Here is a 25,559-nt window from a genome sequence, read left to right as displayed (position 1 = left end):
TTGCAGTGCTGACCTTAGGCAGCTCCAATCACCGACCGCATTATGTGCTGGACATATAAACTGCTGGAAGGTAGCATGCGCACAGGTCGGCAAAAAATTGGAGCTCGCTCAGACTCACTCAAGAAATATATATTGCTCTGAGGGCTCACTCGGACTCATCAAAATTTTCCTCAACCGGACTCACTTGGACTCAGACTCACCAGACTCTTTCTCAGCCGGACTCAAACTCACCGACATATTATTCAGCCGGACTCACTCAGACTCAGACTCATGGCTTTACCTGAGTCTGAGTGAGCCTGAGTGAGTCGACTCACGAGTCCGTTAGCGTAAAATTAGCTTTTTAGATCGTGATGTAAAAGCTCTTTAACGCCAATATCTCTAATAATCGGTGCTCTTTGACACTTTTATGAAATACACGACTAACACGAGACATCTTTATCAAGAACTTCCCATGGAAAAGTTTGTGGGGGAGGTTATGGCACCCCCTCCCCCTAACTCACGCCTCTAATAAATAAATATTGAGCATAAGCGTAAGCCGATATAAGGCTGAGAGTAATGCTGAAGTTGAATAGATAGGACCATAGTTTGGCAATAAAAGGTGGAGCTCTCTCAGACTCACTCAAGAAATATATTTTGCGCTTAGGGCTCAATCGGACGCAGACTCACCAATATTTTCCTCTAGCGGACTCAGGCTCACTAAAATTTTCCTCAGCTGTACTCACTCGGACTCGAACTCACCAAAACGTTACTCACGCGGACTCACTCAGGCTCAGACTCACGGCCCGATCTGAGTCTGAGTGAGTCGACTCATGATTGAGTTATGGCTCATGATTGTGGTAGAATACTCGACTGCCACGCAGAGGGCCCTGGTTCAAGTTCCATCCGATCCTGGATATTTTTTATTTATTTCATTTTTTCTTATTTCACTCGATAGTGGTCACGGACGCCGGCGGCGGCGGCGGCGGCGAACTACCCCACTGCCGTTGTGATCTGATAAAGGCTTTCGCTGTAAAACATGACACGTATTCATTTCGGTTGGGTGCACATAGAGATAACTGCAGAAAGGAATGAGAACTGGAGGAGATAAATCTGGCAACGGAAGAATATTCATGAGCCATTCCACTCCGTGAAGGTGGATGACCAGCGAAGCCGTGCAGAACACGGTACAAAGGTGACACAGAATTTCGATATGAAAGGTGCAGAAAGGCAAAGAATTTCCACGAAAGGTACGGAAAGTCCCGTTTGAGTGTGGCGCATGATTTCTAAAAATTTTACAGCACATCTGTATATGGCTAGGCGAAACGGAAATTCGTCCGTCCTATCTTCGAAAAATCTCCTAACGCGAATGTGCCGCAGAAACTTGGCAAGCCGTACTACTCATCACTGGTCCACTAAAAATGCAGGAGCCGTCCGCGGGCAAAAAGGTTTGTGCCAAAGAAATTGGCCAAATTCCACTACTCACTACTGGTCCACTAAAAAATGAAGCAGGGAACACACGGGCGGCAAACACCAATTAAGATTTCTGGACAAGCGTAACCAATAATTGAGAAACACTTTAGTGAACCATCGGGATTTACCCAGTGATAAACACCAGGGCCGCACGTTTCAGCTCCGCTGCTTAACCATCTGTACGGAGTGCTTGGGCGTTTTTTTTAAAATATTTGAGCAGCATGCACTATTTTTCCGCGACATGCGGCGTCTTGTCTAGCTTCACATACGCTTGGCGTTTCGTGCACGATCGTGAGGAGCCGTTTGGGCAGCATGCGTCATTTTTCCACATTCTCCGTTTCGTGACATTTTGGTGGACTACCAGTTTGTGTGGCACGCACCTGCGCTTGGAATGGAATGGCTCATGAATTTTTTAGTGGACCAGCGGTGGGTAGTCGGGGTTGCCTAATTTGTGTGGCACATACCTGCGCTAGGGGTTTTCTGTTGGCTGAGTAACTGTTCGCGAAGTTACGAACGGCCTACTTAAATGCATGCCGCTTCGCTGTAAAACAGAGGTCTCAGGCTCATCTCAGCCGGCTGCTGGCCGGAGTGACTAAATGAAGTCCCGTAAGGGCCGGGGCAGTCAAAAAGGTTGAAGCAGGAGGGCGGGGGGGGGGGGGGGTTGAATAATATGTCAGTATATAACGTTTAACATTTGAAAAGAAGCCTTTCCCGTATCTCATATATAGGCCATTTCTGAAGGGGATTTGGAGTCAGGGTTCGAGAAGCATCGATACCGATCTGCAGAATGACTGAAATCTGGACGCCGATTCTGATATAGAGAGCTTTTGTTCCACGGTTATGTTTCAAGACATGGTAACCACATGGGTTGCCTCACGAAAAGAATGCTTGAGACCAGTTATGTCTGTGTAGCTCATAGACATACTTATTAAGAAAAAAAAAATATTGGACGAAGATAGCCATGTGCGGGCCGAGACGCTAGCGGCAGGTTCGCGGGCCGCGTGTTTGAGACCCCTGGTCTAATCAAATCCTCGAATTGTCTTAATGGGATAAATTTTCCGGGGAAACCTGGAACATTTGAAGTAAATCTATCAATAACGGTATCGATGATTGAAATGAGTCTATGTATTCAAAGTTCCTAATATATAATCGCTTTGATATAAGCCGATATTGGAAGAGCAAGAAGTATATGTTCAGTTAAGGATGCTCATGCTAGCAGACGTGCTGCATCGTTGAACTATAACCCACAGTAAACTGGTATCGATAATAGCCAAACATGGTTTAATTACGAGGCAACTAATGACAACAGTTCTCTTAATACTTGCGAATTTGATGACATGGTAAGGAGACACTGAAAATAGGATCCGCGATAACTATAGCAAATACATTAAAAGGGAGATTGAACAATCATTGGTAAAGGTCAGCTTCACAAACGAGAGCTAAGCCTTCGAGAGTTAGACTTTTTCGGTAATGTCTCTCCACAAGGTCAACATTTTTATTAAAGATTTAAGTCCTTCAGAGCAACCTATTTTTATAAAAAAATAAACAAGCAAATAATTTTTACGTGGTAATAAAGCGACAGAATTGTGTGAACGTGCCTAGTTTAATGCATGGTTTATTAACAGTTAAATACACGGAAAAGCTAGCGCAGGTATTTTTTCAGTCCTAATAACGTTTACAGAACTTTTCAAAATGTGCGTTTAAATAAGTTTCTGACGGCTGCTATCCGTGCCTCTGAGCGTTCCATATTATTTTCCACTTTTTTCGTGAGTCGTACCGAAGGCGATAGTTGAGCAAAGACGGCGATGCGGCGACACTGAGCCACGTCTCAACCGAGGGCGGAGAACTATAAAAATGCAAAATAAACTGAATAAACTGAAACTGACGTCATCACATGACATCGTCGCTTGGTCAAAGGTGGGCCGATCCCGGAGGCAGTGCAAAACTAGGTGAGGTGCAGAAAGCTTGCAATGCTTACGATCCTGGAGGCAGTGCAAAACTAATACCCTTGTTACACAGGCAAGTTAACCGCAGTTACGACCAACGACGGTTAACCGCGTTGAACCACGGTTAGCGCCAACCACGGTTCGTCGATGTTACACGGCGCACAATCGTCCTCGGTTAAAGCAGACTTGCTTTGGCGTGAATGGCTCTGCGTGTGGCGGCAGTCCGGCGTTCAACTCGGCTGTTATTGCCGCGTCCACTTTCGCATTCCTTGAGGTGCTCCGTAGATGACGCAAATTGTTTTCCCAAAGCCATCAGGCTTTCCGTGGTTCGTATAGTGCAATTCGTTCCAGGGGCGTAGCCAGGGGGGGGGGGGGTTGGGGGGTTCAACCCCCCCCCCCCCCCGAAAATTTTTCAGTTTTGCTTGCGTATATATACACGCACACATACAAATGCACGCACGAACATACATAAAGTATGGTTGAACCCCCCCCCCCCCCGAAAAAAATTTCTGGCTACGCCCCTGATTCGTTCGTTTTTCAGGAACGCTCGCCGGCGTGCACACGTCCTCCATGGAGGCCGCCATTTTCTCGGTTAACTGCCAAACCGAGGTCGCCAAGCTCAGTTTGGTACAACCGCGGTTAGCGGCATAACCGCGGTTTCGCATACCGTGTAACATAAGCGAACCGCGGTTACGCGTAACCGCGGTTACACTAACCGAGGTTTAGGCTGTCTGTGTAACACGGGTATTAGTTAGGTGCAAAAAGCTCTCGGAGGGGTGGGGGTAGGATTAGTACATCGGCTGAGAAGAAAAAGAAGATGGCTTTCACCTTCGAGTCGCCTTGGCGAATGCATAAGCGACCGCCCCATTTGTGACACACTGCAGCTAACAGACGCATAATGGGTGGAAGACGCAAAGAGAGGCTCGCTTTAAATGTAATATTGCATTCAACCGAGCCCACTAGTCAATCACCACACATGGACAATGATACCAGTTAGAGAACTGGCCCTTCGTGAACCATTATGCAGCGTATTAAGCTGAAGAGCCCTGACTCTTCTTAACCCATCGCGCACTAGATAGCAGCCATCACCTATGTAATCAGTGGCGGTAAAAGACAAAGAAAGCGTCCCTTCAAGAAATTCAAGCTGCGGCGGTGCATGGTTAGCTGGTTAGTGTTTCTTGCAGAGCACATAAAAAAACTGAGCACTTGATTCAGTCCAACATGTGGATGAAGAGGAAGATGCCCAAGCTTAGCCCTGTGCGCGTGTTCGCCATGCATGGCGTGTCTATTCCGATTCGAATTTCTGCATAGAGTGCGCCGCGCAGCCCACCGGAAGATCATGGTGGGCACTGGGAGAAGTTGAGGGTCAGCAGACAGCGGCGGGGAGAAGCTCGCGCGGGGAATGACCTTCTAGTTTCACTGAGCGCCTCCTGGTCTGCAGCAGCGAGTCGTGCGAGCGCCATGCTGCCGCGTAGCGTCGAGCACAGACCTTTCCTCAAGATTCATCCTCACAGATGCGAAGCGCGTGCCACGTCGTCCGGCGGCAATGCGTCGTAGAGGCGCGGGGTGACGGCATGCAAGCGAGCAGCCCGGGCCAGGGTCGCCCAGAGCCGAGGGGCAGCGGGGGCGTCCTGCCCCCGGTCGAAGCGGAAGGACCCTGCTGGGACCCGCGGCTGCGCAAACAGCGGCTGCGCAGAAACCTGCTCGTGGTGAGCGCCAGTTCGTTCCTCGTCAACTCTGCCTTCCTGTCACTGAGCCACCTGCAGACGAGCATGCTGAACGTCGAGAGCGGCCTTGGTACCGTGTCGTTGAGTGCCATTTCATCCTCGTTCGTGCTCTCGTGCATGTTCTTGGCGCCCTTCTTCATCAGCGTGGCGGGTCTCAAGGTTACCATTGGCGCTTGCACTCTCCTCTATACGCCGTACTTTATCGCCAACTTCTATCCACACTGGGTGACCGTGTTGCCTACGTCTTTCGTACTTGGTTTCGGAGCAGGGCCTTTGTGCACGGCCAACTATGCGTACGTGGCCGAGCTGGCAACCCAGTATGCCGGACTACACCGCCAGAATGCCGAAGCGGCGTTTGGGCGCTTCTTTGGTGTTTTCCTTATGTTCGGCCAGTTGTCCCAGGTGTTTGGAAATCTCCTATCGTACGTGATCATTGAAGCCGGTGGCGCCACTGGGGAAAGTACTGTGGTCAGCCAGGAGGCGAGCAGCGACAAGCGTTCCAGTTGTGGAGTCAACTTCTGTCCCCACTCAGCGCTTCCGACCAACATGACCGCACCATCAGTGACGAGCCGCTTCCAGTTGTGCGTGGTGTATACAGCTTTCGGTTGGATCGCAGCTCTGGCCGTCTTCCTGCTGCTTGATCCGCTTGAGCGCAAGATGCAGCGCCACGACAGGGCATCTCTGCAGCTGCTCATGCTCACTATGAGACACATGAAGAACCCGTACCAGATATTCATCATCCCCTTGACCATTTTCAGCGGATTGGAGATAGCGTTCATTGCGGATGACTTCACGAAGGTCCGTGATTCATTCTCGTGTATACTCCCGACTGCGCTGAGCGGTCGCGAAACACGGAACGCCAAATCGCGCACTTGTCCTGTATTGGTAGCTGTCGCTTAGTCTGCTTGTGATGGAAAGCTGATAGCGCCAATAATGCATGATGATTCAGTTGGAAGCATGCCATGGAAATTTTAGCTGTCAGCTAGTACTACAGATTATCAAAGAGAGGATAAAAAGGGGCATAGCGCGTGTCATAAGTATACGCGGTAAGACGAAATTCCTACATCAACAAAAACATAGTAGACTATAATTATAACTTCGTAGTGTCGGCAAAACTGAAGCGCATCTTGGATGGATAACATTTCTGAAATATATATTTTTCTACGTGCGTATAGAGCGAGGAGTTGTGCTTGGATTATTATCATGCTGCTAAGGGGCAACATTGGGCTATCACCATCCAATCGAGAAATGAGCGCATTCTTTCTCGCCCATCCTTCCTCATACAAACTTTCACCATCATTGACGTTCCGCATGATAGGATTCAACATAGTAATTGTATAAAGCGCATGATTTAGCCTTTATGCACGTAATACGTTTTTACTGCCTGCATAATTCTGTCGCCGATATTCCTCACACCGCAGCGAGAAACGTATTTCAGGCTGCGAAGGGCATTGCGTAAGTAGGTATATGCAAAAATTCAGTGCAGTAATGCAAACAGCTTCATATGATCAAACGTAATGACATCAAAACAAAGAGAAAAAGAAATGCGCACTCTGAACTAGAAAGTAGCTCTTTCAGCTGTGTGGCAGATTGATTGATTGAAATAGCTTCATTGTGATTGAAATAACTTGACTGTGTGGCAGATGCCCATGGGAAATCAATGATTGCTGGTAAACCTAATCTAATTAACGCGATTGAAATTCTTCCCATAAAGCAGATCGGTTTATACAGCAATACATTGCGTGTAAGGTGTTGTAACTGGACCCGTCAGTGTCGAGTATTTGGTCTCGGAAAATTGTATTTGTCGATTGTCATCTTTAATCTCCTATGTATGTCGGGGTCAAATGTTCTTGTGCGGGCTACATAGCCGACGACGCGCTTATTCTTCTGGCGGTCGTTCGTGCGCCAAGTACCTTGCACGTCGTGCTGCAGGCGTATATCACATGCACATGGGGCGTGAACTACGTGGGATTGTTCTTGGTGAGCCTCGGCGTGTCTGGAGCACTGTTCTCGCTCAGCTTCGGCTGGCTCCTGCACATTACCGGCCGGCCGCAGATGGTGCTGCTTGGCGCTGTGGTAAACGTGGCCATGATCATCCTCATGCTTAGCTACGAGGCCAGTTATCTTCTTCTGGTCCTGTTGGTGGCCTCCGGAGTCTGGGGCATCGCCGACGCCGCCTGGAATACGCACCTCATCTGTAAGTCATGGTGCCTTTTCCTTGTTTCGCGTCCCTCCCTAAAGGTGATGCAGGATACGCTTTTCACGAAGAGGCCATGAAGGACATGATCAGACCACCTTAGCTCTAAGCTAAGCTTTGCATAAGGTCTCACGTACTTCACAGTTTGCACGTCAATGTATACTACAGCTGAGGTTTACCTTGACAAGCAATTTTCGAGCGCGTAACGGCCGATGGATGTGTTCAGAGATTGCATGCTACATAACGTAAGCAGCAAAACCAAGTTTAACAGTGTAGTTTTTTGGGCCAGTTGGTACATGATGAGTAGTGAAGGGTTCCAACAAGTTTCAAACGCGAGCACAAGAAGAAAGGAACGCACAGGACGAGGCTGGTGCAGCCTTGTCTTGTGCGTTTCTTTCTTTCTTGTGCTCGCGTTTAAAACTTGCTGGAACCCTTCACTACTCCGCAAAACCCAAAACCGCAACGTAACAGCGAATGCCGTGTTTTCTGCTGCACTTGCGAACGTTTTCTTTGGCGCAGCATTCTACGCCGTGGCCTTCAAGCAGAACCCGGATGCAGCATTCGCCAGCTGCCATCTGTGGCGGTCCGTCGGCACCATCGCTTCGCTGAGCTACAGCAGTCTCGTGTGTACCGACATGAAGCTGTACATTCTTCTGTGCGCGCTAACCGTCGGTGTGGCCGGATACTTTGCCGTGGACGCCGAAGTGAAGCGCGTTGCAGCGGCAGCGGCAGTGGCGCTGCCGCAGGCCACCGTGGTCAGCGCTACGGTGACGCCCATCGTGAGCGCGGCCGGCCTGCAGCCGTTAGCCGCGACCCGAAGCCTTGACGGGGGCATCCATGTCGTCATTCCCGCTCTGCTCACCTCAAACCCTCTGGTGGCGCGCTGAGCTCAGTAAACTGGCCCCATGCTGGCCCGTGCTGCTCTACACTGGGGGCGCTTCCCGTGTTGCTCCTCTCTCGCCCGCCTGCAGGTGGACCGCCATCGGCGGCTGGGTGTGCGTGCGGGAGGCCTACTTGTTGTCGTTTGAAAACTGAGCCTCGAGCCTTTGTCATGTTTCGCCTGACGTAAGGAAACGATTATTAAATATGTCTCGTTCGTTGCTGAGGTAGTGAAGCATTGTCATCGCATCGGAATCGGCGCGCCGAGTGCGTTTAGCGAAAAGGTGAACGTCGTGATCGCTTAGAAAGAAAATGGTGGCATTGTGACCTCGGCAAATCTGCGTGCACACTGGATTAAATAGGTCTGCCGGTGCTACAATACTAAAGTTGGCCGACAGTTTACTATTGTGCCAACGTCGGCTTACGTATAGTGCATATAATGAATACGCGTATAGTTCACCACTTCGTCGGCTTAACAGCGTTCTCATTGCCATTGTGCGATGATAGATATGAAGTATTAAGTGGACATTATGAGTGGCTAGACATCCTGGAGTTCACTTGTGATAATCTAAGCCAGTTAGGGTGTGCACGAGCTGGACAAAAGCGAATCGATCCAGCTTGTCTTGCTAAGGCTTGCCTTTGTTCATCCAGTTGGACGGCAAACGTTGGGTCACGATGGGTCAGCGATATTCACTCGGGAACGCATGTATGTGCAGATAATAATATTATCTGGGGTTTAACGTCCCAAAAACCACGATATGATTATGAGAGACGCCGTAGTGGAGGGCTCCGGAAATTTAGACCACCTCGTTATTCTGCAATAGCAATCTATTTCGCATGCCTTTCCTTGCATTATCGCCGCGCGTCCGGTCTTTCCAGACCACGAAAAGCGTGCGTCTGTCAGCGCGACGCATCATTCTTGATAGGAAATAGGCGAGCGCCTAGTTTTCAAGAAAGGAAACGCAAGTAAGCCAGATGATGATTATTGTGGGACGAAAAGGCTCCCGAAAAGGTGCAAACTGTTTTAGAGCGCAGACGGCGCCATCATGGATGCCTTTTTGTCAAAAGCTTCAGAGCCATGGTCTCGCGTTCGGGCCGGATGTGATTCTGCGGTGAGAAGGGGCGCTGCTCCGCTTCATTTTGTTTTGAAGTGAACGATCTCATCGGTTTTCCAAAGTACTGCATAATTTTGTAGTCGGCGACGTTTGTCGTTGCGCCAGCTTGAGCTTATTCCCGACGCTCCATGCGACCACGGCTGACATCGCAGTCCCAAAGCATCAGATGTGGGGATGTCTCCTACTGAAATATTCCACTGGTTGCGTACTTATTACGGGCCTCCTGTGCATTTTGTGGAAGCCTGCGGCCGTGGATTGCCCAGCTTGTGACAAGCTGGCGCCAACGAGGCTGCGTTATCAGAAACGTATTGCAGACGTTTCACCACGTGTACGATGGTTTTAAATGTGGACCAAACGGCCAACCAACAAGTCTGTATATTGTACTACGTATAATTTTTGCAACCAGTAGTTGCGCGCATGCCACTTAACGTAGTATTAACGGTAAAGCTCCAGGTACAAGCCGATCTAACCAGGATGACGTGTTCCACTCCTTTTAAAGTCTGCAAAGGCGCTTTGCTGTGCCAGATTTTGTGGTGTCAGGGGTGTATTTGCTGATGGTATAGCCCGAAAAGGCAGTAACCGTAAACTACTAAAAAAGGTGTTCAAATATTAACAAGTTTCCTGCGTATTTTCTGGGAAATATATGTACCGTGAAATTGACACCACGATTATAGAGCTATAATTTCCCGCTGTTTCCGGGCAATACCCACAGCCTTATAAATTAAGTTAAACAGGAAAGCAAGAGTTGTATTATGGCGACCGTAAACATAATTTTATTCCCCAGTTTCTGCTTGAGAGCACATCAAAGGAGCAGAGATAGGATATGTCAAATTAAGGTTCTGGAACGATGAAAAGACCAGCTATTCAGATCAGCAAGGAAACAAAGACAAAATGCACGAACGAACCCTATCTTGAGTCCGCCTCGATGTTACAGTTACGGTGCTCGGCTGCTGACCCGAAAGTCGCGGGTTCGATCACGGCCGCGGCGGTCGCGATTTCGATGGAGGCCCGTGTACTGTGCAAATGTCAGTGCACATTAAAGAACACCAGATGGTCGAAATTTCCTGATTCCTCCGCTACGACGTGCCTCAAATCATATCGTAGTTTTGGCGCGTAAAGCCCCAGATATTGTTATTAACCTTATCTTGCAGATGCCACATGAGCAGCCTGTGACGCAGCATCATTTCCAGCGTCGCGACAGGTTTTTCTAGCGTATATATCTGTTCCGAACTGGTTGATAGATCAACGATTAAGAAAGGCTCGATTGCATTAAAGAGAAGCATGCGACTCGAGTTAGTGAGTTACGAAAATCTTGTGTGCGCAGAATCAGACAAAATATGCTTTACGTCCCATTGACGAACTGGCTCTGCGGTTTGGGCAAAAAAGTAAACAAGGTGAACTCTGGCCTTCATTTTTTTGCAGCGAAAGCTGTTAGGAAATCACAACAACGGCTGTTTTTGGCGCTGTGGTTGTCCGCCGCCGCCGCCGTTGGTTGTCCGTAACCGCTATCGCGCGAAATAAGAAAAAATATCCAGGATGGAACGTGGTTCGAACCTGGGCCCTCTGTGTGGGAGCCCAGTATTCTATCTCAGAGCCATGGTGATGCTTGAATCTGCTTTGCAAAAGGACCCTATACGGGCTTCATGTCGAGAAGGAACCACATTAACATATGTAATATAGCGTGGTAGAAGAGTAAAAAAAGTCACAGTTTCACCGCAAGGGCGAAGCGATGGATGCGATAGCAACAAATTCTAGTGTTATACGAAGTGAGGATGGCAGCTAACTGTTCTGTATCCGATCTCGCTTAGCTACAAAACGCTGGTGTAAGAGAATACGGCCGCTCCAAAGAGAGATGCTCTCCGCATAGTCACTTCGCGTTGAGAGCGCAGCACGTAAAACGGGATACGAGCCGCCCGCTGTGATGGCTGTGGAGATAGCGCGCCAGCGATCGCGACCGCGCCCTTAGATTCAAAGTTCAAAGTTGCTCCTCGCGCGACGTAGCTGTGTGCTTAGATTTAGGTGCATGTTAAACAACACCAGATGGTCAAAATTTCCGGAGCGTTCCACATCGGCGGCCCTCATAATCATATCGGGGTTTTGGGACGTAAAAGGCCAACAATTATTAATATATGAGCTCATACCAATGATTTCAGTGATGTGCAATGTTTTCACTAATATGAACCGTACTGGTACGATTTCTTCATTTGTTAGAAATGCTTTCTAGATTATACGCGTGTCCGTTGTTTTAACCCATATATGCCCAGTGTCCTACATATAGGACGCTTCATTGATGCACTCTAACATCGCTATTTCTTTAGATGATGACTAGCGCCACCTACAGCACATCAAGCAGGCCTGATTCTCAACGTGTGCAAGCCTAGACATTGCTTGATTTTCATGCTGCCACGCATTTTTCTTTCCTCCATGCGGCCACGTGCCGACCGCTTTCTCCGGGCACACGCGTGCCTTGTGTGAAAGACGTCATGGAGAGGAAGAAGTGCTAGAGCACTGCACGGGTCGCTTTATGAAGCCCGACCCCAGCCCGGGCCAGGCCCGGGCCTGGGCGTACATGACTGAACCCAGCCCGAACCCGGCCCGGGTCCGTGGTTCCAAGCCCGGGCCCGGCCCGGGCGTTCATTACTAAACTTATCCAGGGCGCGTGTGTTCATGACCAGGCCCGGCCCGGGCCCGGTAGAGGATATTAGAAAGTTGATGATTATTAATGATGCCTGGTGCTTTGTAGCGGGTGATCGGACGGAAAATCCGGTGTGTACATGCATCGAATTGTTGCTCTTTCCGCGGTGGTAGCTCAGCGGTTAAGCTGTTTGGCTGTTAAGTCCTAGGACGCGGGTGCGATTCCCGCGGCCACGGCGGCCGCATTTTGATGGGGGCGAAATGCAAGAACACCCGTGTTCTTTAGGTGCACGTTAAAGAACTCCAGGTGGTCGAAATTAATCTGGTCCCCACTATGGCGTGCCTCTTAATAATATCGTGGTTTTGGCACGTAATACCAAGGAATATAAATGAAATGTACCGTATGTGTCGACCTCAAATAAAAGACACTCTAACCACTCAAAACTGACCAAGAGGGGCATAACAGCTATGTGCCTCAGTAACGCTATAAAAAAGTCCTGCACACACCTCATGGCTCATAGTTTCACGAAACAGATTTCACGTCTAAAAGAAGCCGGTTATCCTGATCACGTAATGGTCTCAGTAGTAGAAAAGAACCTCAAGAAACTTCGTGCACGATCGAGCGATCCTGACCCACAAGACCTCGTTGCTCCTGAGTACAGGAACACAGCCCTCATTCCATACACTCATAAACTGTCTCATAACATGAAGAAATTGGCCTTACGGGATAATATAAGGGTAATTTTCTCTGTGCCCCACAACCTAGAGAGCCTCTGTTCGAAAACAAATCCCTCTAGGACAGAAAAAGTAGAATGTGGCATCAAGCATATACTCAAATTCATAGATTGTAAGGCATTCGTCATCTATACCATATGCCGCTGCCATGTGGGAAATGCTACGTCGGACAGACTGGCAGGTGCGTGAACGTGCGGCTAAGGGAGCACGAAAACAAGACGAAAAATTGGGCAGATCCCACGTACCGTGATAGTCGATGTTATGCGACGCATGCGGCGGGAAGGTGACTGTGGCGTATAATTTTTTTTTTTCTGAGCGAAACGTTACAAAGTGACGCTAAAGATTTCTATAACTTTTATACGCACACATATACGTTGAAGAGTCGCATATGTGTTATATAACCAGTTGTTTACAGTTGGGTAACGCTGCCAACGGCAACGTGGTTATTACCAACACCAGAAGCAGTAAGTTGATATGTAGTGTTTGTACTTATGATGGAGAACGTACGCACGTTTCACGAACCAGTGTGCATGTGTGGAAGAGGTTGCTGACAGTTCTTGAACAAGGTCATCATCGCCGTGGTCAGTGAGCACCAACAGCTGGTCATGACTTGTTATTGGATCCGGTCGTGATCGCGGTGACGAGGGGTCCATGTGTAGTGAAGTATGAGGTATAGTGCAGCTGTTGGAAATCGTGGATGCCTCGGTCATTTATTTCGTCGAAATGTTTTCTGTTGATAGAGCCGGCGACATGTCGGAACCTGAAGTCACCCTTCGCGTTGGTGATGTATAGGCCGTCGAGGCTGGTAGGCCTGGATAGTGCTACGTAGACCAACATCAGTGGATGGCGCTTGTCGTATTCGTAGACTACCTAGGCGTATGTGGCCTACGTAGCCTAGTCTACAAAGCCGCTGTCAGTCAATCTGGCATCATCCTCGGTCAGCATGAGGCCATCGCCCAGCCTCGTAAAAAATGAAGAGGACACTGCACCGTTCTGGCGGACTAAGTGCACTTTACGGTGCGATGATGTGAATATCATATGTAACTTTCGTTAATGTATTGCTCCGGAGCCGAGCAATGCTTCAATATAGATTGCTGAATCATAGGAATACAACTGTAATGTTTATTAGAATGCTATAAAAGCGGAGCCAACACCGGAACCACAGACGTTAATCTGATATGACGCCTGTATCGTAGGAGTATCATGTAGTGTTTATTACTTTCTTGCAAAATTAGATAGCCAGCACCATAACCACAATTGACGTTGCACCGACATTACGCCTGCATAGGCTGTTTTGCAAACCAGTTTATATACCTGGCGTGGCTCTGTGGTAGAATACCTGATTGCCACGCAGAATGCTTGGGTTCGATCCCTGCTGGGATCCTAATTTTCATTCTTTCCATTCGTCGGGTGAACGCTGCCGATGTCGGTTTTTCTTAACGCTCTCCCATTTAAGTTACCAATGTCTGTTCTCGCCGTTCCTGGGTAGATATAAACTGTCAATCACCTGTGGCGCATACCCGTACGCCTCGGCCCGTGGTAAACGGGTATGTGCCACACGTGTCTGGACGAAAGTGTTTTACGACGTACGCGACAGGATTTTCGCGCTATTCATGTCATGACCCGACAGTCATATTCGTCAAATCTTCTTACCCTCCCATGCCAATTTTGGTCTACACGAAGTTAAGGAGGTGATCATGAGAGCACCCGGACGTAGGCGGCTAGATAGATAGATAGATAGATAGATACGTAGATAGAAACGCTCAAAGTTCCAAAGGTTCGCTAAGAAATGCTTCGCATCTAAAAGCTGCCGCCTGACGGGTTCCTCGCTATCCACACTCGGTCGTGCGGGTGCAGGCCAAACTTTGACCGGACCACCATTTTGGGACGTCACAAGGATGAAATCACCCGCCTCATCGTAGAAGCGGAGCACAGCGACGCTCTGGGTGATGGCTGCGTAAGCAAGCCATCAGTATCATTATCTTCAAAAGAGTTAAAGTTCCTGCGGAAATGCTGACGTCCTGCTACTATGCGGTTATCACCTGTTATGTTGTTGTTAGGTGATTCTCTCGCACATGTCGGTTGTTATCACCACGTGACCTGTTGTTGCTGCTGAGGTAGGGGTATACTTAGGCCGGTGCGGGTCTGGAAAAATAAACATTGTTGTTGCTAGTAGCGCTGCGTGTGTCGTCTTCCTTCTCGTGTCCTTGTGCCAAATTCGCGCTGCAACCAAAATTCGTCATGACTTGCCAACAAGCCCACTTCGCAACTCTTGTTGTATAGATGAAAGCGTGATTGTACTGCGTCTGGATACCGACAACGCTTATGGCATCCTCAGTTCGTCTGTAACATAATAAAGTCATTTGTCATGCGCCTATGAAGCGTACATATTTTTCTTTCTTTTTTGGATTGAGAAAACCCCGGTAGTTCTTTTTTTAAAGTTTATTTTTGAGCGCTCTTCTTTTTAATTAGCGCGACACGGGTGATATTTCTATGCTTGAGGTGCCTTGCACTAAATTTTGTCGTTTAGCCTTAGTTCTTGAATCTTTGAGATCTGACATCTTGTTTTTCTGCCTTCCCATCTTGCTATGTTAATTTCTGTATTTCTGAGATTCTACTTTATAAACAGTAGGCAGCCTTAGTACCCTTTCGGGTAGCACTTGGATGCCTCCTTCTTTTCTCCTTCTCTCTTTCTGTATAGTCGTGCACACGTTTAAGAAAATCAATTATTCAGACGATCAACTGTTTACTTCACGTTTCCAGAAACAACACCATCATCCGCATGCTGGTGCTCCGGTACCGTAACAAAAGAAAATTACGTCCAAGACAACTATGTGAGGGAGTAATTAAAATGTGGGAAAACGTGAGGGGACAAACAAATAGGAAAGAGTACATTTGGTCACAGTAAAAAAAAAAAACGTCACTTATGGCAGCTTCGCACTATAGTAGTGCCAAGCCTGAAGGAAGTGCAGAGCTGGGTGGCCTTTTTTGTTTCTCTTAATTTTTCTCTTTCTTTCTTCATGTTTCTTTTCTCGCTTCTCTCTATTTTCTTGTCTACGTCTTTTTTGTGCCTGTCTATTTCTCTCCTTCTCTCTGTATACATTCCTTTCTCTTTCTCGCCCTTTCTTCCCTCTCTTTCTCTCTCCTTCTCTATTTCTCGCTTCCTTTTTCTTTCAGTCTCTTTCTCTTTCTGTCTATATCTTTCTCTTCCTTTCTTTCACTCTCTCTCTTTCTGCCTTTCTTTATCTTTCTGTTTTTTCCCCATTTCTTTCTCTTTCTATGCTATGCTCTCCCCTCCTCCTTTCCCTCCTCCTCAACCTCACTCCCCTTTCCCACCCCCTTGCTATACTACACTTACAAGGCTGTGTTTTTCTTTGCTAGCATGCCTGGATAGCCGAGTGGTTACGATGCTCGCATTCGGATCGTGGGTACGCCGGTTCGAATCCCGTCACGTCAAGAATTTGTTTCACGAAGAATTTTTCCTTCCTTCTTGCTTTCTTTCTTTCTTTTTCGCTTTTAACTCGTTTTCTCGCCCATCCGAGTTACTGCATCCCACGCCGGACAAATGGGTGCAGCGGGAGAGCGCGCGCCGGGCGCACATGTTTGGAGGGCAAAGCAGGAGATGAAGAGGACGAAGAGAGCGCGCGCCATGGCGACGCGCAGTGACGTCATCGCTCGGCGAGGTGCTTCCAGTCCACGGATCACATCTTACGCCCAGCTTTAACAGCTCCGCTGTTAAAACAAATTTTATATGTAACAGAACCGTTATGAAGAGGAACAATTAATAGCCAACAAAACGCAAAGGGAATTAAAAAAAATCACCCATGATTACGATACTGCCTAATGCGAATTCTGAGCGCAGCTGTTTAGGTGTTTTGACATTGCGATAAGTTGAGCCGCGACTGATTCGCTAACCGGGAGATCGTGGAAGGCCGCGCGTGGGCGCGTTCCACAACAGCCGCCGCAGACAGGCCTCCGTTCATGCAGCGCTTTATTTCCATATATGGTATCGGTGGGCGCCCTCACCGCATACATAGTGATGACATCATCGGCTACCGCGCGACGGTGAGCACTACTGTGGCGCCGTGGGTGGCCGCCGCAGAACCCGTCGTCTCGCCACTTTCGTTCCCTGCTCCTCGCGCTCTCCTCGCTGTCGCCGTCTTTCATCCTTCGCTGCGCTCCGCGTTCGCTCTTGCGGTTACGACGACGCCAACGCCACTCAACGCAGGAACGGGCGCCTAAGAGCTGCGCTATAAAACTTGTTCATTTTGGGCGAACTTGTGCCCGAAAAACTAGATGCAAAATCAAAAGGTCCGCTAGAGCGTTCCACACATACGGTGTCCCTTCGACCATTGCACGTCTTCTTCTCCCAAGCCTGGCAGGTCAACCCACTTTCTCGTGCCCGTGCGCGAGAGGCATGCGTTGCGCTGTTACAAAAAGCGCGAGCAGGCACGAGGCATTGCAGACGCTAACGCAGCGACTCGCTGTGCTCCTCGTTCGCCCTCTTTCGTCCTCGTCCGCTCGACCAGTTACGCCGACGACGGCGACGCCGCTCGAAGCAGGAGAGGGTGCCTAAGAGTTGTGCTCTAAAAAGACAGGAGAGAGAGAAAGCATAACGTGTACAAATAGTTGCACAGTGTTGAAGAGTAACAGACACAAGAATGCAACGCTCGGGATGAAATAGTCGTGGCAGCTTATAATATCGACATCAGCAAAATAAGTACTATAGATACTTCGTATCCAATGCATAAGTTGGAATGAATCAATCAATCAATCAATCAATCAATCAATCAATCAATCAATCAATCAATCAATCAATCAATCAATCAATCAATCAATCAATCAATCAATCAATCAATCAATCAATCAATCAATCAATCACTTAGCTTGAAGCGCCGTTAGGCCTTTGTTCCGGAGCATTCTTTTAATGCTTTTATCCCATACATGAAAAAGTATGACCAGTATGACGCATTAAAGACCCAAGCGATAAAAGAAAACAAGAATGACATATGAATTGAACTGGGTCACACAGGTGTGAGGCTGTAGAAACTCAATTTGCAACGCATCCACCACAAGGTTAATAATTAGATGTTGCTTTATGTGTGTACACACCAAGGTGGTTGTACACACTCACAGGCTGGCGTCACCAAAATTGTGGCTGAGTAGTGCCAATGAAAACAAGGATAGTTTATTTCGAAACATGTAGACATCTGCAGTGCAGTTTGTTATGTCTTCTCAGATTTTAGGATGGGGTGCAGTTGTTGCCACTATTGCCACTGTAAAAGTAATCACGAGCCCGTGCCGTTTATCGTCGGACTCTAATGCGAACATTGTAGAATAATAATAATTTTGAATTTTATTATTATTACCACAAGAACACAATATACATAATATTAATAGCTGTAGCATATATACATTGTTTCATGGGAGTGGTAAGTGTGGTACCACGAGGAAGCGCATGCAGTAGTATAGAGAACAGCAGCATACCATAAGGTCATGCATAATAATATCCAGGATCTTATGTACGAAAAACACGATACGATTATGAGTCACGCCCAGGGGCGTAGCCAAGGGGAAGGGGGGGTTCAAACCCCCGCCGGAATTTTTCAGTTTTTCTTGCGTATATATACAGGCACACGTACAAACGCACGCACGAACATACATAAAGTATGGTTGAACCCCCCCCCCCCCCCCCGAAAAAATTTCTGGCTACGCCCCTGGTCACGTCGTTGTGGAGGGCTTCGGAAATTTCGACCACCTGATGGTCTTTAACGTGCATTGACATCGTACAGTACACGGGCCTCTAGCATTTCGCCTCCATCAAAATTGCGAGCGCCGCGGCCGTTATCGAACCCGCGACTTTAGGGTCAGCAGCCGAGCACCGTGACCACTGTACCACAAGAGGCGGGCATAAGGTCATGCGTAATAGACACAACTCACACATGACCATGCAGTAGAAGTGGCGCTGATGTTTATAGATTGACAAGATCTTATAATGCTCTTGCATTATATTCAAGTTTTCCATTGAATTCAATATTAATGGCTGCGATCGGCGCTGACACACTCCTAGGTTTAAATGCACATATATACCCTATAAAGTGAACGGGAGGATGACCGCCGCCGTAGCTCAGTGGTAGAGCATCGGACGCGTTATTCGAAGGTCGCAGGTTCGGTCCCTGCCGGCGGCAAGTTATCTTTTCGTCCACTTTACTTTCTTCACATTTATATCCCAATTACAAAGAACATCCCCTATACTTTCCTTGGCATTGCTGTCTGTTAGTTCTCATTAATATTGTGTCTAACAAAGAAAAACGAGCCCTTAAAATGTAATCTTTCCTACATTGAATTCAGTACTTTCGCGAGAAAGTGTTGTGCGAAGAAACAACTGAGTACAGTTATTTAACTCCTCTAAAGCCTGTGTATGTGTGTGAGTGGGGGGAGGGGGGTAGCTTATCTCTGTTGAATAACGGTCACGCACAGGGCAAACTTGACAAACAATTACTGCGCGTTTCGGATTCGGACTCTTTCACTCGTCGCTGTTTGTCACCGGGCAGCGACCTCCGCTAATGGTGTCCGTTAGATATTATAGGATTGGCCGGCGCAATGTCCTCGACATCGTGTCGGAGTTTATCATTGTAAACAGAGACGGCAATCAACGCTCCGTTAGCACTGCTTTGGGCGCAGAGAGCGTGAGCGGGGTAGCTTTTGTTTTATTGCAAATAGAAACTGAAGGCAATCGCTCGTACCGAACTTCCTGCTTCGTACCTCGGTTTCGGAGCGTGGCTGTAATAACCGACGCGTGCGTACTTGACGCCCGGCGCTGTGGGAAACACAGGCGGACATGAGCGACGCCGTGAAACGAGGTCGTTATCACGGTGCTGTCCGCATTGTCGTGACCGCGCGCGGATGTCTTGTGTAGGGATCGTCCAGGAGCCTTTGCTGCTAAACGTTATAGATTTCTTGCGTTTACTTTATGAGAAAAGGAATAAAAAAATTGGTGACTGTTTATTCAATAGGTTTTTAAGCCTATCGTGATATCTCGCTGCGTTTTATTATGAAAGTTTAGGAAAGCAACAAGAAAGAAAAAAACAACGGCGATATCGGGAACAGAGAGAACAAAGATGTGGAGAAAGGTGAAAAAATAAAAAAGAAATTCGGCAGATCCCATGTACCGTGGGAATCGATGTAATGCGAAGCATGCGGCGGCAAGGTGCCTGTGGCGTTATTTTTACATTGAGCGAGACGTCACGAAATGACGCTAAAGATAGGCGCAAATGGTATACGCACACATATGTTGAAGAGTCGCACGTGTGTTATATAACGAGTTGTTTACATTTGTGTAATGATGCCAACAGCAACTTAGGTTTTACCAACACCAGATTCGGTAAGCCGATATGTAGTGCTTATACTTGTCCGTTATGATGAAGAACGCACGCACGTTTCACGAACCCGTGTGCATGTGTGCAAGGGGTTCTTGGCAGTTCTCACGTAGACGGCGGCGAGCGCAATGTCATTGTTATTGTGACTGATGTGCGCAACGCAGACCTCGCCGATTCCGCTGCTTGTCCGTGTGTGTTCGGTGTCTGGGGGCCGGTGAAGTGGAATGCGGCCCACGTTGAAGTTGAGCATCGCCGTGTTCTTATATGTGCCCACGCCGCCGCACCTGCAATGAACCCGCTTGCTGTGGACGACACATTGAAATCCCGTGATTGCGGTGGGCTCATCGCTCCAGGTTTCAGAAAGTGCTAACACGCCAATTGCTGTGAGCAGAGAGTATTTTTCGAGGTCGTGCACGTGCACGTAGATGTCGGCCGTTGTCATGTACGGCTTGCCGATTCTCGGGTAAATTGAGGCCGGCAGGCCAACCATGTCGCTCATGTTCACGTTGGTCACCTTTGTCCGGGCATCCCTGTGTACCTGCTCGTTCTTATAGCCAGTTATGTTATCGCATGCGGGATGACATAACACGTTGTCCGCAGCGTCGAGGCAACTTGCGTTATAGCGGTCGACGTCCGCATTGCTGTAGTATAGCCGTATGCCGTCAGGGCCCATAGCGGCGGCTTCTTCGCGTGTCACAAAGCGGCTCTCAATCAATCTGACGTCATCCTCGGTCAGCGCGAGGCCATCGCCCAGCCTCACATCAAATGAGGAGAACATTGCGTCATTCTGGCGGACCACGTGGACGAGTGGATGGCAGTCGAGCGTCATCCAGGGGAGTTCTGTCTTCAGCTCGCTCGCTGGCATTGCGTTTCAATGTGTATGTTCGCCATTATTGTGTTGATTGAGACTGTGAATCACCTGTGGTACATACCCGCATAAGATGAACTGTGGTATGCGGGTATGTGCCACGCGTGACTGAAGGAAAGAATTTCATGACGTACACGAGAGGAGTTTTGCGTTATTCATGTCATGACCAGTGAATCGTGTTCGTCATATACTGATCCCCTGCTGTGCCAATTTTGGTATATTACAAGTTGTGGAGACGACCAGGAGAGCGCCCAGACGTAGGCGGCTAGATAGATAGATAGATAGATAGATAGATAGATAGATAGATAGATAGATAGATAGATAGATAGATAGATAGATAGATAGATAGATAGATAGATAGATAGATAGATAAAAACGGCCAAAGTGCCTGGGGTTCGCTAAGAAATGCTTCGCATTTAAAAAGCGTTTTTTTAACGGTATATAGTTTTGAACAGAAAGATTAGGAACAGAAGATTCAAGGAACAATTAAACCAAATAGAGCACAGACGTCTTCGTCAATTGTAGAAATAGTCATATGGATGTTTTTTTTTAAGTTCGACTATTAAAAGTAATTAAACTATGGGGTTTTACGTGCCTAGACCACGATACAGTTAATGGGCCCGCCGTCGTGCGGCAATCCGGATTGATTTGGACCACCTGGTCCTTTAACGTTCACGCAAATATGGGTGCACGTGTGTCTTATATGTGCTTATACTCTGCAGCATATAAGTGTGGTAGATTTTATATAAACATGGTGTTTTAGCTAACCTAGTACTAAGGTTTCGAAAAAATAAAATGTGCAACACTCGACTGTAATCAGCAGCGGCGCGCAGACGGTGGCGATTCAGCCGGGGGTGCAACCCAGCGTTGGAACGGCCGTCCACCGGTCCGACTTCCTCCTCGAACTCGTCGTTTGCCTCCTTGCGTGTAGGACACCTTGGGTGTGATGGCTAGAAACCTTTCTAGCCGATATACCGTGGGGAAATAGAATTGCGCCATGTTACAGCTGCATTGACGCATATTGCGTCGAATGACGGTATCCTTAGCAAAAAGGTGCCCTCATGGCTAGCTCTATCTTACGGAGATTAGATCATCCCACGCTCTAATCGTCTTTATCACTATAGCTGAACGATGGTAGCTCTTGACTTTTCACGTTCTTGAGACGCCATTTTTACGCATTGAAAGAGGTAGAAAATCGCCCTTTTTAGAAAGTAAAGAAGTAAAAAAAATACATGTGTCGTAATCTCTCTCTGTCGGTGTTGGTGTTGTCCCGCTTTACTTCACTTATTATGCATGTTTTTTTTAAATGTCAAAACACGTATATATATATATATATATATATATATATATATATATATATATATATATATATATATATATATGCAACGAGGCAATTAGTATCGGCTCGGATGTACATTCGTTTCGCGGCGTTTATATAACGCGATGTGTTGTCAAAAGCTATGGGTTAGCAATGTCACAACACCGTGTGAAGACCCATAGGGACGAAGTTTAATTAAATCCATAAACAGTATATCATTTACAAGTTCGCTGCTCTGCTTTACACGGAGCACCCGTAGGTATACCGGTGCTGGGGTTCTCTCTTTAGCAAAACTTGTAGGAAATTCTGTGCCGGCTCATAGCGACGTTAGTGCCCTGAGAAACGCTTTGAAGGAATCTTCGACGTTGCTCGCAAACAGGGTGCATACATGAACAGGCCGTCATTATTGAACGAACACGCTGTATTTTTGTTTTTTCTTTTTTGGCCAACTATCTCGCGCGTTGAAGCGAAGAAGCAAATGTATAAACCGTTTGGTGTGCGGCGACAAAAAGTGCATGACGACTCTTGTAGCTTTGTCGGTATTTTCTGCCACTGACAGACCGCGCAGAGGACGAGGAGGTTGTGGCGCCGAATGGCAGTGCGTCCGAGGCGACTTGTGAGGCCGTCGCGACTCTCAACCATCACTTTCGCTTGCGGCCTATTCACGCGTTCGCTCTACGAAAGACACTCATTATTCATTCGAAACATATAAGATGGAACAAACGTTGCACCGCAGAGACAAGTCGTTTTTTTTTTTTATCTTGCACGCTTTCCTTCGGAATCTCGATGAATTAAAACCACAGTGGCTATCCTCGTGTACAGAGATCAGCTGAATATTTCCAGATGGGCTCTAAATCTTCCAAATTTATCGTTTCGCGTTTCTATAATTAGTTTAAATGTTGTACTTTTTCGCTAATTTATGACAAGATTGTGGTAAAAGCAATGTTTTGAGTTTTGAAAGAATACAGTGAATCATATGCTGAGTTGCTTGACATTCGCCTAGCGCGCGTGATTTAACGAAAAAGAAAGCTTTGAACTTCCTGATGCGTCGCAGGGCTTCAGTCTATATAGACGGTACACCTGCATACGAAAGGTTCTGGAATGCGGAAAGGGTAAAAAGAAAGTCCCGAAGCGTTTTGGTGGAATGATATACGACTCCAGAAAAGGAAGAAACCACAACGCAAAATATGCCTACGAAATTCTATACGTCTCACGGCCGTCTACGTCCTTTACAAAACACCGCCCAGTCGGAAGAGGAATCCTTATACATACAGAATGCATAGAGTCGATGCCTTGCTCGCTCGACATTAAAAGCATTACAGTTACAGTGACGAAGGAGGCACAGCCCAGAGACAGCACGGGGCTTGTGGCGATACAACAATGGAACCGCATAAAACCGTATGCTCCGTGACTTCTCTTTCAAGTTTAGATGGTATGGGAAAAGTATTTATTGTTGCAAGCTTGAGATAAGTCCAGCCCATGGTTGTTGAAAGCGAATTGCTGGCTGTAATTAATTCAGCGAATTAATCGTCCAGACCTTTTGAAATGAATCCGCTGCCGTCTTCAAACAAGGAGCTTTTGAGATAAACTTCGCAATGGCAGGTGGAGGGAAGAACGGGTAGGCCTGCTATTATTTTGGCATAATGTTAAGAGTTCATGACATTTCGGATAATGATATTAATAGGATAATTATCATATTATATGGTATATTACGGCAGGCACTAAATAGGAAGTTCGAGCTGCCACTTTGTATTATCTGAGATATGTTTTTTTTTTTCAAAGTTCTTTACTGTGATTGTAACTTGGGATTCGGTATACATACATATATATATATATATATATATATACCCAATCCTAATAACTGCTGGGATTTAACATACCAAAAGCACGATATGATTATGAGGGACGTCGTAGTGGAGGTCTTCGGAAATTTCGATCACCTGGGGTGGTCTAAACTGCTTTTAACGTGCACCGAAATCAAAGAACACGGGCCGCAAGCATTTTCGCCTCCACGGAAAATGCGGCCGCCGCGGCCGGGATTCGATCCCGCGACCTTCGGGTCATATATACCCAATCCTCTGGTATGTGCGTCGTAAGCGCTTTTATCCGCAAAGAGATAAAGATTGCCGCGTTGCATTTCTGTACTGATGGCGAGACGGTTACCAGTGTGCGTCCCAACAGGTGGGAGGGAAGGTTTCATCTCTAAGTGCGTCTGAAAATTGGATTTTTAAAGGTATTTTATCCACTGGACATATTTTTCTTTGTTTTAACCGGTGCATGCATTGATATTATGAAATGAAAGTAGGAAAACAACGTCCGAATGAACCCCGTCAATTTCCGCCATGCATGGAGCGGGACGAAAAGTACAGAATGCGCCAGAGAAAAACAGCGAAAGCATAGCCGTCACTCGTTCACGAGGGAAAGAGGAGTAGGACCTTCGGCGTCGGAGTTGCACACGTCAGCGCTCTCTCCTGGCACGTGCTTGAAGCGGGAGGCACTTGTTTCTCATGTGTCGGCAGACAAAGAGAGGGTATACCAGTGGAAAGGGGTGGGGGGAAGGAGGTGTTAGGCAATGGGAAAGGCGCCAGTTGCAAAAGGAAGGGTCGGGGTCTACCTGCCGAAAGCGCTGGCGCAAGGAAAAAAAAAAAGCCAAATAAAAGGAGGCAGAAGAGTTCGGCGCTCTCTTTTCTGCCTATCGTACGTATCAGCTCGATAAGGGTAAAGAAAACCCGCGGCGTGTAGGACGCGTCAAGTCTCGGGGAGCGCCGCTATTCTTTCGTTGTATCCTTTCCCTGCTTCCTGCGGAGCGCTAATGCGCTGTCGGACGTATCGTCGCCTATTGCACCCAACACCATGCAAAACGGCCAAAGCAGCCGCAGGTACTGTACCCAACATTTTCGCTCATTGCTGTTCACGTTTCCGTGCCAGCGTCCGCGTGTAGCAAGCTGGCCAGTTACACCTGGACACTGCACCGTAATTGTCGTGCTTCGGAAATTTGTTCGCTTTGAATGGGCTGTACGGTCGAACCTGTTTTACAGGGCGTTTTTACCATTAGTACCAACGTCGATTATCTGGTTAATGACTCGAAAAGTTTACGGCAGAATTATAGATACTATATGATCGAGGAGTCAGCTTTACCTTCAGCTCTCTTTTTGTAGAAAAATTTAGCAGCTCAGTTGGAAAAAACAGAGTATTTACTTGGATGCGGTCACAAAAAAAGGGCGTCTGCGTTTTCTGGGCCCAAAGCGTTAAAGTTAGCTCAAGGTAGTTGTAGAAAGTGCTGCAGTTATTAAAATGTTCTCCTTCGGAACA

General features: G+C 47.5%; 1 protein-coding gene across 1 annotated transcript in view; it reads left to right on the top strand.

Moving 5' to 3' along the window:
* Positions 1-4,688: 4,688 nt before the first annotated feature.
* The window catches only part of LOC119382410 (uncharacterized), a 39,392-nt gene continuing 18,521 nt past the window's right edge, over positions 4,689-25,559 (top strand). The window contains exons 1-3 of the mRNA XM_049412733.1: positions 4,689-5,920; positions 7,055-7,319; positions 7,839-8,203. Coding sequence (XP_049268690.1) covers positions 4,910-5,920; positions 7,055-7,319; positions 7,839-8,203 — 1,641 coding nt within the window. The 5' untranslated portion in view covers positions 4,689-4,909. The remainder of the gene's footprint in view (positions 5,921-7,054; positions 7,320-7,838; positions 8,204-25,559) is intronic.

The sequence above is a fragment of the Rhipicephalus sanguineus genome, chromosome 1 (assembly GCF_013339695.2).
Source record: "Rhipicephalus sanguineus isolate Rsan-2018 chromosome 1, BIME_Rsan_1.4, whole genome shotgun sequence".
In the NCBI taxonomy this organism is placed as follows: Eukaryota; Metazoa; Arthropoda; class Arachnida; order Ixodida; family Ixodidae; genus Rhipicephalus; species Rhipicephalus sanguineus.
This window is presented reverse-complemented; position numbering and strand designations above follow the sequence as displayed.